The sequence below is a fragment of the Salvelinus fontinalis genome, chromosome 19 (assembly GCF_029448725.1).
Source record: "Salvelinus fontinalis isolate EN_2023a chromosome 19, ASM2944872v1, whole genome shotgun sequence".
Taxonomy (NCBI): domain Eukaryota; kingdom Metazoa; phylum Chordata; class Actinopteri; order Salmoniformes; family Salmonidae; genus Salvelinus; species Salvelinus fontinalis.
Window position 1 is genome coordinate 29,048,665 of NC_074683.1, and position 13,665 is coordinate 29,062,329.

The following is a 13,665-nucleotide window of genomic DNA, read 5'->3' on the forward strand; positions in this document are numbered from 1 at the left end:
TACATACAGTATAATGATAATTGGGGTGTGGGCAGGGTAATTGTCCGTAGGCTGCTGTTCAGCAGCCTGATGGTTTGGCTGTAGAATATTTTGGCCAGTCTGTTAGTGCTAACCATGATGCTCCTGTACTGCCCGCGTCTGAGTGACGGAAGCGGGGACAACAGGCCGTGGCTCGGGTGGCTGAGGTTCCTGATGATCTTCTTGCGACACCTGATGTTCTCGGTGTCCTGGAGGGCAGGCAGTGTGCACCCAATGGTGTGTTCGGCTGAGTGTACCACCCTCTATAGCGCCTTGTGGTCCGCAGCGGTGGAGTTGCCGTATCAAGCTGTGATGCAGCCCGACAGAATGCTCTCGATGGTACTCCTGTAGAACACAGTGAGGGCCCAATGAGAAATGACAAATTTATTCAGCCTCCTGAAGTTGAAGAGTCACTGTCGTGCCTTCTTCCCCACTGTGTCCGTGTGGTTTGACCATTTCAGATGTGTTTTTAACCGTCTCCACGGTGGCTCCGTTGATGAGGATGTGGGCGTGCCCAGGCTGGTTCTTCCTAAAATCCACAATCAGCCCCTTTGTTTTGTTGACGTTGAGAGATATGTTGTTCACCTGGCACCACACCGTCAGAGTGCCAACCTCCTCCATGTAGGCCGTTTCGTCGTTGTTCGTAATCAGGCCTACTACTGTCATATCATCAGTGAACTTGATGATGGAGTTGTGAGGCCACACAGTTGTGGGTATGCAGGGAGTACAGGAGGGGACTGAGGACAAACCCTTATGAGGATCAGTGTGGAGGAGGTAATGTTGCCTACCATCACCACTTGGGGGCGGCCCGTCAGGAACTCCAGTACCCAGTTGCATAGGGATGAGTTCAGGCCCAGGACTGTGAGCATTGTGGTGAGCTTAGAGGGCACCAGGGTATTGAAGGCCAAGCTGTAGTCGATGAATAGCATCCTCACATATGCATTCCTCTTGTCCAGGTGGGTGAGGGCAGCGTGCAGTACAGTGGTGATTGCATCGTCCGTGGATATGTTGGGTGGTAGGCGAATTGGAGAGGGTTGAGTGTGTCGGGGAGGGAGGAAGTGAGGAGGTGATGTGATCTTTGATTTCACTTCATGATGACGGAAACGAGTGCTACGGGTCAATAGTCATTCAGTTCAGTTACTTTCCCTTTCTTGGGCATGGAGATGATACTGTGAGGATGAGTGTGAGATTGTTGGAATACTTTTTGCGGCCTGGGATGTGACTCCATATGGGCCTTTATTTGTATCTATAAGATTGAGTGTTAATGTGGGTGTGCACTTGTGTCTGTGTTTGTGAGTGTGTGCATGCCTATGTGTTTGCGAGTGTGTGCGTGTGCGTGTGCGTGTGCGTGTGTGTGTGTGGTTGTTGGAATGATTCGTCGCGGCCTGCCTGGGATATCTCTATGACCTCCACTTGACATTATAAATAATTTGACCAATCTCCAGCGGACATGATGGGATTTGACAGAACGGCACTATTGATGGTGGCAACTGGAGGCTATTTCAATTGTGTCTATGAACAGCTTTCTCTGTGTGTGTGTGGATTTATGGACGGCAGATTCACAGTCACAACACATCATTAATTTACTCCCGTCCGCAGGTCCGGCCCATCATCATACATGATGTAATGTGATGTATATTGTGAACCATCAATTTATATTTCTGACAGGGCCCATCAAGTCAACCCGATTGAGACCCATCAAATACAATGATACTGTGTTTAACTGAGAAAGTGAAGACTTGACCTTGCAGGTCTACATATGCGGTGAGAACAGAACAGCTGCTTGATGCATGAACCTGCACATGTACCACTGTTCACTGAAGCTTGTATCATCTGAGTATACAAGCTTCAGGTTGAACAACTGTGTATGGCAGCAGATGATGTTTTCAGTTATTCAAGTGTAGCAAATTATTTAAATCCCAACCATTTGTAATTTTTCTTTATAAGAATAGAAGAAAAAACACATCAACCAGTGCTTATGATCAGGGGATATGCAGGTAGAAATATGTATGGTGTTAATTTTAGGCCTTTCGTTATCAGGACTAGGGAAGTCCTCAAATGTACACCCTACATTGGCCAAAGCAGTACTGCCAGGTTGTTGTACTGCTCCTGTGTATGACATTGGAATCTGTCCCATGATAAAGAATGTTGGAAACATAGTGTTGGAACATGCAGTAGTGTTCCACAGTCGAAACAAACAGAGCTATAATGTTCAACAGACCGACTGGATCCCGTTGGTTCTGGTGAAGGACCTTGCTGTTGCTCCCATCCATGTTGGCTATGTTTATCGTGTTGCCATCTGTCCAGTAGATTTTCCTAAAGTCAAAGAACATCAGAAGCCTACAGTTACACAGACATTACACATTACTTTACACATTACATGTTACTTTTTCCACACTTTATTACGTTATAGCCTTATTCTAAAAAGTATTAAATGTTAGTTTTTTTCTCATCAATCTACACACAATACACCGTAATGACAATACAACTACAGTTATTGACCTTTTTGCAAATTTATAAAAATTAAATATATATTTTATATATATATATATATAAAATCACATGTACATAAGTATTCAGACCCTATACTCAGTATTTTGTAGAAGCACTTTTAGCAGTGATTACAGCCTTCAGTCTTCTTGGGTACGACACTACAAGCTTGGCACACCTGTGTTTGGGGAGTTATCATTCTTCTCTGCAGATCCTCTCAAGCTCTGTCAGGTTGGATGGGGAGCGTTGCTGCACAGCTATTTTCAGGTCTCTCCAGAGATGTTTGATTGAGCTCTGGCTGGGCCACTCAAGGACAGTCATAGACTTGTCCCGAAGCCATTCCTGCGTTGTCTTTGTTATGTGATTAGGGACGTTGTCCTGTTGGAAGGTGAACCTTCGCCCCAGTCTGAGTTCCTGAGAGCTCTGGAGCAGGTTTTCATCAAGGATCTCTCTCTGTACTTTGCTCCATTCATCTTTTCCCGGGCCTGACCAGTAACCCAGTCTCTGCCGCTGAAAACATCCCCACAGCATAATGCTGCCACCACAATGCTTCACTGTAGGGATGGTGGCAGGTTTCCTCCACTTGGTTTTCAGGCCAAAGAATACAATATTGGTTTCATCAGACCGGAGAATCTTGTTTCTAATGGTCTGAGAGTCCTTTAGGTGCCCTTTGGCAATCTCCAAGCGGACTGTCATGTCTGGCCACTACCATAAAGGCCTGATTGGTGGAGTGCTGCAGAGATGGTTGTCCTTCTGGAAGGTTCTCCCATCTCCACAGAGGACCTCTGGAGCTCTGTCAGAGTGACCATCGAGTTCTTGGTCACATCCCTGACCAAGGCCCTTATCCCCCGATTACTCAGTTTGGCCTAGCGGCCAGCTCTAGGAAGAGTCTTGGAGGTTCAAAACTTCTTCCATTTAAGAATGATGGAGGCCACTGTGTTCTTGGGGACATTCAATGCCCTTCTCCCCCGATTGCTCAGTTTGGCCCTTCTCCCCCGATTGCTCAGTTTGGCCTAGCGGCCAGCTCTAGGAAGAGTCTTGGAGGTTTAAAACGTCTTCCATTTAAGAATGATGGAGGCCACTGTGTTCTTGGGGACCTCCAATGCCCTTCTCCCCCAATTGCTCAGTTTGGCCCTTCTCCCCCTATTGCTCAGTTTGGCCTAGCGGCCAGCTCTAGGAAGAGTCTTTTTAGGTTCAAAACTTTTTCCATTTAAGAATGATGGAGGCCACTGTGTTCTTGGGGACCTTCAATGCTGCAGACATTTGTGGTACCCTGACCCAGATCTGTGCCTCGACACAATCCTGTCTCGGACCTCTACGGACAATTCCTTCAATCTTTTTTCTTGTTTTTTGCTCTGCCATGCACTGTCAGCTGTGGAACCTTATATAGACAGGTGTGTGCCTTTCCAAATCATCTCCAATCAATTTAATTTACATAAATAAGGTATTTCTATTTTTGTTTGTTTTTTACATTTGCAAACATTTCATTATGGGGTATTGTGTGTAGATTGATGAGGGAAACATTATATTTAATCCATTTAGAAATATACAAGAGGTCTGAATACTTTTCGAATGCAATGTGTATATATATAACATTCTATTGGTTGCAAACATTTTGTGTAATCATTTAAAATATAAAAACTGTACGTTTTGAATCAGCGTTTTGTGTATCAGTTCATTAACCTTGTGCCATGGAATCGGTACATTGGGAATCTCCTCCTAATTATTTTACTACCTGTATGGTGCAGTTGTCAAATTTTTGGTCCTTAAATTAAACTGGTATAGTTTTTTATTTATCACAATTTTCTTTAGCCAATTTTGGTCTTTAATGCAGGGCCAACAGACAAGTTCCTTACCTTCTCACTTTTCCACTTGGCTCCTCCCTTTTTGCAGTACTTCTGCAATCAGTTAGTTGTAATTTTGAAGAGCAGACATTTCCATATTTGTTTTATGTTTATGTTTGTTAACTCCATGTGTGACATAACTCCACCAGTCCTATTTATGATATCATTTACAAAGATTATACAGTTTAAAAAAATGTCTTCCAATTAGTATATTTGAGTTTAACCATAATATATGTTCTAATGTTTGTTTCACTTTTATCTTTACATTTTTTAAATGTATTTATTTGTGGATTAAACAAAAATTGCAAACAGTTATCTGTTGCTTGTTTTAACAATGTTTGTCATATAACCGAAAGTGAGAGGTTTCAATCTGAATGAAGGGAAAAGGGCCATTCTTAAACATGGGGTGAGCCATTCTTACTAATCTGTTAGAGAACCAGTTTGGTTTTAAGTATAGTTTTTGTATAACTGAAGCCTTTCGTGAGAGGTCCAATGCTTTAATATTTCTGCACTCCGAATTCATATTCATTATATAAATAGGTCCATTTAATTTTGCCTGGCTTGCCGTTCCAAATAAAGTGGAATATTTTTTCCTCGTGTAATAAAAAAAACAAGTAGTTAGGTGTAGGTAAGGCCATACAGTGGGTATAGAAAGTCACCACCCCATTTCAAAATGTTCACCTTTTGTTGCCTTACAGGAAGGGGAGGGGGTTCACTTACCCAAATAATGTATTTTTTAAATTTTTATACATTTTCAGAGTTTTGAAGAAAAACAATTAACTTGGTTATTGTGGGTTACTGTTTGTTAATAAAGCAGTAAAAAGTCCAATTTGATGTGTTTTCAATTCAGGCTGTAAGGCAACAAAAGGTGAACATTTTGAAAGGGGGTGTTGACTTTCTATGCGCACATTAAGTAAGTAGGTAAACTGGGATATGACTAAAGAATTCATCAGGGTGATTTTTCCACAAATAGACACGTGTTGTCCTTTCTATGGTAAAAAAAACACGTATATAATTTGGCTAAATTCTATTAAAATTTATTGTTGTGAAATAATTTATTTATATTGGGATATGAATACCGGGTACAGTATGCCCCCTTCACTGTCGGACCATTTTAACTACACAGTAATGTAAAAGTTACATTTTTTAGAGATCTAATACGTAATATGGTGCATTTATCATATTTCTATTTTAATCCAGAGAGGTTAGAATAATTATCTAGATCCTCTATGAGGCTGTGCAGGGATCCAAATTGCAGATTTAAAATAAAACATGAATCATCAGCGTACAATGACACTTTTTTTTAAGCCCGAATTTCTAACCCCTTGATATTATTGTTGGATCTGATTTTAATAGCTAACATTTCAATGGCCATAATAAATACATAAATAAATAAATACGTTAATAAAGGACAGCCTTGCTTTACTCCTTTTGACAATTTCATTATTTCTGAGAAGTAGCCATTATTTACTATTTTACACACAGGGTTATTATACATGACTTTAACCCATCGTATAAGAGATTATCCAAAATGTAAATAGTCCAGGCATTTATATATAAATTCCAGTCGTACTTTATCAAAGGCCTTTTCAAAGTCAGCTATGAATATGAGACCTGGTTCCCCAGATTTTTCATAGTTTTCATTGTTTTCAGTACTTGTCTTATATTATCTCCAATGTATTGTCAATGTAAAAAAACTTGTCTGATTAGGATGAAAACATTTGGTGGTAGAGAGCTGTTTACTTTTTTCATGTTGATACTGTGTGGCTAAATTGCACACAATATAAATATTTCCACTGAATAATTGCTGCAGATTCTATGTTTCTTTTCATGACAGAAGCTTGGAAATGTACTTTTATGAAAACATCAGGCTTTTCCTAATCCCACGCTGACGGTGAGCCCAGTAGATAATGATGAAGTACACAGATGCTGGTTTAATCTACTTACCCCTTAGTGGGGTGCACGACAAGGCACCTTGGTTTATCAATCCCATGAATGACTGAGGTCTTCAGGGAACCATCCAGGCGAGCGACATTGATTTGAGACTCGTCATTCTCTGAGCTGAGCCAGTATAAATTCCTAGAGAGCCAGTCTAATGCCAGCCCACGGCAGTTTAGTATATCTGAGTGGATAACAAAGAGAGTGAGGCTGTCAATCCAACATCTAGTTTTACAGAATCACATGGGTCATCAGTTAGACAGGATAACATACAGACCTTGGGACAGCAAACAGGTACCAAAACATTGGTATTCAATGTTGTTTATGTTTCCTAACAATTTATATATTTATTAAATAAATTAAATACAGAGGAAGTAAAGATAACACTTCATTTTATGGGACCGTAATAAACCATTATTTTATAAGGTATTTATAAAGTGTGTGTTCATCATTTATTAAGATCTATTTATACTTTATTAATACTTTAAAAATGTTTTGAGTGACCAGTGTAATTTCTTACAAAAATATGAACATGCAATTGGTAGACAGTAGACAGTAGACAGCAGTACCTAGTAAAAGAATAAGCACACAACACAGGACATTTAGTGAAATGTATATATACGTGTGAATAACTAGCTTACTAACATTTACAAATGCAGGAGTTATGATTTACAAATGGTGAGCCAACATTTGTAAATGCCTTATAAATGGTTTATAAATGCTTTATTATGGACCCTTAAAATAATGTGTTACCAAAGTAAAGCATATAATAGAGTGTGTCAAAAAGCTTATGCAGGCAGGTTTTTGTTCTGTTCTTTATCAGGTGGTCATGAATTAAATCTACGGCACAAATTGAAAGAATGGGAATTAGGGTGTGCTCTGTGGATAATCATCAAAGAAAGAAGAGAGGAGGCTCTTCTTGAAAAACAGCAATTGTCTTTTGCACTTTGATGACGTACTTTCATGCAATACAATTTGGCAAAACAGATATTCCCATCAAAGCCACAACAAAACAAATAATGATCGTATAAGTTATTTCCTGCCTTTGTCTTGACTCAGTGTTTCATCCCTTAGTAATGTCAATCAAAGAATCAAGAGCTTGGGACTATAAGGTTCTTTCTGCATTTTTTGTCAAAATTGAGTTATTGACATGATCTTGTTCGGTTCAATGTTCTCTACCTATATAGTACTCTAAATACCCCCATTCATGTTGTTAAGTTCAAACGAATACGAGATAAACAATTGCTGACACCATTCAAACCAATGAGGGTTTGGAACTTTAAAGCCAATTATCTCAGAATCATCTTTTTGCAGATAGAACCTTATAGTCCCAAGCTCTCGAAATGTAAATGTCCATCTTATTAATCAAATGAGTGGCAGGCCCTGGCACTACGTTATTTAAAGGCCTATACAGTATTGTTCCCAGAGTTCCTTCACACCACAAGACTATGTTAGCCAACTGAGCTAAAGCCTGGGAATAAGCTCAGGGGAGTTAACACGAGTCGTCATGTCTTAGGCAAGGTTACTCACCATGACTCAACCATCTCTGATACATTATTAACTCTCTGAATTACACACTTATGAAGGACATACAGTGCCTGTGTCTCAAGTGGCACCCCATACCCTACATACTGGGATTCAGCCATTAACTACCTCCAGAGATGACAGTCTCCAGGCGGGTGCCGTTGATGAAGGCCCGTTTGATGGTCTGTGTTTTTACATCCGCCCAGTAGATCCTCTCCTCCTGGGTGTCGTAATCCACCACGGTGACATCATCAATGTCTGGGACGGTCAGTGCCGTCATGACGTTCATGTAAGGGTTGTCAATATCCACCCCACGGATCTCTGACCGCCGGATGTACAGGAGGAACCTTTTCAACACTACGGAGAAATCAGATTAGGAGAGAAATATCAATGATTACCATTGATTTGTGTAGCGGTTGACCTTTTTAGTCAGATATGGTTATGGGGTAAGATATGACATGCAAATGCTGATGTTTATCCCTAATCATAATCCCAAGTCAATACTTCACAAATGCCAATGAAATCATAAATATGTAAAAACATAATTCTGTCATTTTAATGGTTCTTTGTTTAGTGATTGTGTACAATATCCCACTTGTTTGTGACTTTGATAACAAAAACAATAGATACAGGTGTTACAGGATTGAAGATGGCTGTCCCACTCACCGGCGCAAGATTGTTTGTTGAGGGACAGTTTCATGAGGTGTGGACAGGTGCAGGATGCAGTACGGTTGTAATTGATAAGACACAGGTGTGAGCATGGGCCACGCCCATTATTCTCTTCACATGGGTTAGACGCTGAAGAGAGTGAGAGAGAGGAGGGGGTCAGGTTGAGACTTGTCTGCAAAAATATAGAAGATGCAAAAGGAGGAGAAACACTTGGGCCATGATGAATACATGAAGTGAATTGAACAAAAGGCCTCCCAATAATCTAATTTCTGTGGAAAACATTTATAGGAAGTCATTCTTATGAAGTATATAACAGAGTAAGTGGTAGTGCACTAGTGGTGAAATACAGAAGTATGATTTGGTTTTGGGCCTATGGTCAAAAGGTCTGCTTACCTTCCTGACAGGGTAAAGGGCACCAAAGCTTATAAAAACAGAAAATACAGATGCTTAGTTCTGTAAATCTGCAACAGACCAATATGATTAAAGGGTTATTTTGAAACGCAGGAAATTAAGGAATAGCTGTAAAACTGTGTGTAAAGTTTTTCCATGGCCAGTTGGCCACCTGTACTGTTCAACCATAATGCTGAATCCCTCTGATACTCCCTCTGATATAACAATAACGCTGACGAGATGGCAATCCACCCTATCCACACCTACTACCACCCACATTGGTTCTCGTGTTTCAACACTGCTTTCAAGTGGTCTAAATCACTGGCAATGCATCAGGAGAGATGGGTGGGGTAGGTGGGACATCTTTGGTGAAGTTGCATTTGAAATGGATGCTGACTCAGCAAACCTAGTTACACAAACTAAAGAGTAATAAATAAATGGTAGAGTAACTCCCTACTCCTGGTAAGGCTTGGCTGGTTCAGTTTTGCTTCTCTCGCATCAACTCAAAATGAGTTCAACAAGAACCTATCCACAACCAACACAGAAATGAACACAAACAGAAACACGCCTATTGCGTCGATTCATTCAATGAATTCAAATGTCTGCTATCCTATCCTAGGAAGTACAGAACACACCTCAGTAGTTCCTGACCCTATGAATGTCCCCTGAGGAGTTCACAGCCTCATTGTACTTTCCCTCCAGACATACATTATATTTGGAAAGTATCAGAAAGTACTTCCTCATCAATCTACACACAATACCACATAATGACTAAGCGAAAACAGATATTTAGATATTTTGCAAATGTGTTAAAGTTGAAAAACAGAAATACCTTATTTACATAACTATTCAGACGCTTTACTATGAGACTCGAAATTGAGTTTAGAGATTCTGGGTTCGAGTCCAGGCTCTGTTGCAGCTGCCTGCGACCGGGAGACCCATGGGGCGGCGCACAATTGGCCCAGCGTTGTCCGGATTAGGGGAGGGTTTGGCCGGCAGGGATGTCCTTGTCCCATCGCGCAGTAGCGAGTCCTGTGGCAGGCCAGGCGCAGTGCACGCTGACACGGTCGCTAGGTGTATGGTGTTTCCTCTGACACATTGGTACGGCTGGCTTCTGGGTTAAGTGGGTATTGTCTCAAGAAGCAGTGTGGCTTGGTTGGGTTGTGTTTCGGAGGACGCATGGCTCTCGACCTTTGCCTCTCCCGGGTCCATACGGGAGTTGCAGCGATGAGACAAGACTGTAACTGCCAATTGGATATCACGAAATTGAGGAGAAAAGGGGTAAAAAAAGTTATAATACAAATGCACATTTTCTTTTGAGTTTAGGTGCATCCTGTTTCCATTGATCATCCTTGAAATGTTTCTACAACTTGATTGTAGTCCACCTGTGGTAAATTCAATTGAATGGATATGATATTGAAAGGGACACACCTGTCTATATGAGGTCGAACAGCTGACAGTGCATGTCAGAGCAAAAACCAAGCCATGAGGTCGAAGGAATTGTCCGTAGAGCTCCGAGACAGGAATGTGTCGAGGCACAGATCTGGGGAAGGGTACCAAATATCTTTCTTAAATGGAAGAAATTTGGAACCACCAAGTTTCTTCCTAGAGCTGGCCGCTCGGCCAAACTGAGAAATCGGGGGAGGAGGGCAGGGATGTGACCAAGTACCCGATGGTCACTCTGACAGAGCTCCAGAGTTCCTCTGTGGAGATGGAAAAACCTTCCAGAAGGACAAATATCTCTGCACCACTCCATCAATCAGGCATTTATGGTAGAGAGGCCAGATGGAAGCCACTCCTTAGTAAAAGGCACATGACAGCCCTAAAGGCACCTAAAGGACTCTCAGACCATGATAAACAAGATTCTCTGGTCTGATGAAACCGTGATTGAACTCTTTGGCCTGAATTCCAAGTATCACATCTGGAGGCAAACTGCCACCATCCCTACGGTGAAGCGTTGTGGTGGCAGCATAATGCTGTGGGGATGTTTTTCAGCGGAAGGGACTTGGAGACTAGTCAAGATCGAGGGTTTCCATCCAATTTGTGACAGATGATTTTCTTGCAAATATTCCAAAATCTTCATAAAACAATATGCACATTTCCCCAGTGGAGATGTTCCCATCAAACATACTTTTTCGGATTTAAGGCTGAGCATGATCACGTAGTGAGTTTCCATCGCATTTTCAACTCTACTGATGGTTTTGTCACAAAAACTGTTTATATAGTAAATGTACCCACTCTGGTCTTGGCACATGCACTTTTGCCAACAGTTCGCAGATACAGTGGGGGTAGGCTACCTACATGATGAGATTATTATGGATAAGACCGATATTATTTGTATTTGTCAAACGGCATCCAAGCATCGATCATCATGACACCAGAATAAGACCATGGATATTTACTGGAAGGGAGGATCAAGCTCATCACCTTGAACATTCACCACTCTGTGAAGATCATCATAACTTATTTCATCTTTTGCCTAATAAAATGCATGCTTTCCCAAGTTGTTGTGGGAGGACCAAAAAATGTATCATCACGTGACTCCAAGTTTACTTTGATACAATGGTTATTATATCAATATTTGCGGATAAAGGTGTTTCCACCGCCATTTCTCGCATAATGAATTTTATAGACACAAAAAAGATCCCACCATGTCGAACGAACAACTTGTCTGTCGCCATTTATAAAATTATATATTATTAATCCGCATGAAATGGTTGTATGGAAACATGGTTTGTGTTTATTTAACACTGGAAAATTTGCTCCCTATATAAGCAGTATATAAGCAATATACAAACAAACAGAGTTTCTCCTTCTTTGTCAACAGTCACTTCAGATGAATAAATGCACCGCTTTTTCAGATTGGATAGATATTTCCTTTTGGTACATTTTTAAACCAGATATAAAGATACCTTTTTGCAGTGATTTACCTTAAGCAAGTTTGACAAACTCATTTACAAACTCATTTCCTGGACTGTGTCTCATTGAATACATTATACATTCAGATGGTTTAGTAGAGAGAAAATCGCTCCGTCTGCTCCGTCTGTTCTGTCTGTGCGAGTTGAAAACATACCCAACAACACTTGACTCACGATAGGAAACCAAAGCCTGGATACATTTCAGCGTTCAGCCTTGAGAAATGACAATAACATGGGAAAGACTTTGTTCATTTCTAGACTGGCAGACGTCTCATGAATAAATAATCCCCCATGCTTAGCTAACACAAAGAGCAGAAATATGCTAGTTTCCAAAGAGTGATATCTTTTCAATGCAAACCGTTAAGTCTACTGGGTATACTACGTAATGTAAGCCAGGGCGGGGGCACTTGGCTGTTGTAAATCTCAACTCTCAGGAGGTGCTAGAATATTCATAAAAGGCCTCAGGTAGTCATGGTAAATGTTACAGTAAAATATGTGGAGTGAAGTGTATTATGCTGTTGTTTTTTAACAGTCACTGTTTTGAAAAATATGACTGCATAGATATTCAGCCACACAGAGGTGTATTTTCTAAATCTAATTAATAATTCAATGTGTTTATGTTAAACTAATGCAGGGAGTAGTGGCTCTGTCAAGCAAGATGTGTTATAACCAGGTTGTATTATCAACAACACTCCTCTCTTTCTTTCCATCACTCAGAAGCAAATGCGACAAGGTGGCTGTGTAGGAAAGACACATATTTACCTTGTAAATGTGAGTTGCCTTTTTTCTGAATACAAAATTATCATTATAGCTTCAAATATTATTACTCTGCATGTATTTGAAGCAGCTGCTTACTGCCATGCAGTGATTGCATGCACTTTGCATGCTGATCAGATTTATTCATTCCTAATCTCTGCAAGCACAGTGCAAAGATGTGGAGATGCATTCAGAGGTCATTTTGATTAATAACATTTCAGGCACACTCAGTAGATTTGGTTGCATTAACGCAGCCATGAATACAGAATACTTTATATGAAATCATCATTACTCAACAACTGGTACTTACTACACTGTACTGCGTCTTTGTAAATAGAATATAAAGCAATCTGAGATACATCATTTGACAAATGTACGGACACTATTCTTGTATTTCCAATATGATCATGTTAGTCTGCTGCGTATCACCAGAGCAGTGAGGGAAGAGTGTAAGGATCTGTTTGATGTGTTATTGTAGCTATAATTAACCAATTTCACTTCCTCACTGTGAGGCATTGGGACAGACTTTTCCCTTAACTAATCATTGGCACCTCCTCCCTGTTTTAACCCCCCCACACATACACATACATACAGTACACACACCACACAATGTATTTACAACAAGACTGTTGACGCCCCGAGACAAGCTCCAGTTTTGGCACCCACCAAACACCCCAAGAGACAAGTACTGTACCACTGACAGCTCTCCTGTGATCTCCCTCCCTCCCTCTCTTGGTCTCTCTGGTCCAGATCTGCAGGGCCAAGCAGGGAGCACCAGCATCTACAGGCTTTGGGACTGACTGGTTGGAGTGGATATTAGCCAACTCTCCCCCACTGGGCTCTTTAAAATGGGATTAGACATACTTACTGGCTTCTTTAAACGTGCAGTTCAATTTGCTCACTTATCTAAGCAGAACAGTCTCGGGCAGGCAGTTACAGAGGTGGAAACAGACATTAACTCCTACCACATTGGCATCATTCCGGGATTGCTGAATAGATGCAAACCAGATTACTAAAGTACGAATGCTCGTTCATGGCCGGCGATATACATTCTTAGAAAATATTATATTTTTAAGGGTCTGAGAGTAAATCCGGTGGTTGTTAAAGGAAAGAGAATA

General features: G+C 40.8%; 1 protein-coding gene across 8 annotated transcripts in view; it reads right to left on the bottom strand.

Annotated features, from left to right (window-relative positions):
• Window positions 1-13,665, bottom strand: part of LOC129816575 (low-density lipoprotein receptor-related protein 1B-like) — a 586,954-nt gene that overhangs the window by 193,543 nt on the left and 379,746 nt on the right. For all 8 annotated transcript variants that reach the window (XR_008753574.1, XM_055871208.1, XM_055871203.1 and 5 more), the window contains exons 27-30: window positions 8,481-8,612; window positions 7,944-8,171; window positions 6,300-6,474; window positions 2,240-2,334 (exon numbers count right to left, since the gene is read on the bottom strand). Coding sequence is in view for 7 of the 8 variants with exons in the window: in XM_055871208.1 (XP_055727183.1) it covers window positions 2,240-2,334; window positions 6,300-6,474; window positions 7,944-8,171; window positions 8,481-8,612 (630 nt within the window). In the remaining variant the exon portion in view is untranslated. The remainder of the gene's footprint in view (window positions 1-2,239; window positions 2,335-6,299; window positions 6,475-7,943; window positions 8,172-8,480; window positions 8,613-13,665) is intronic.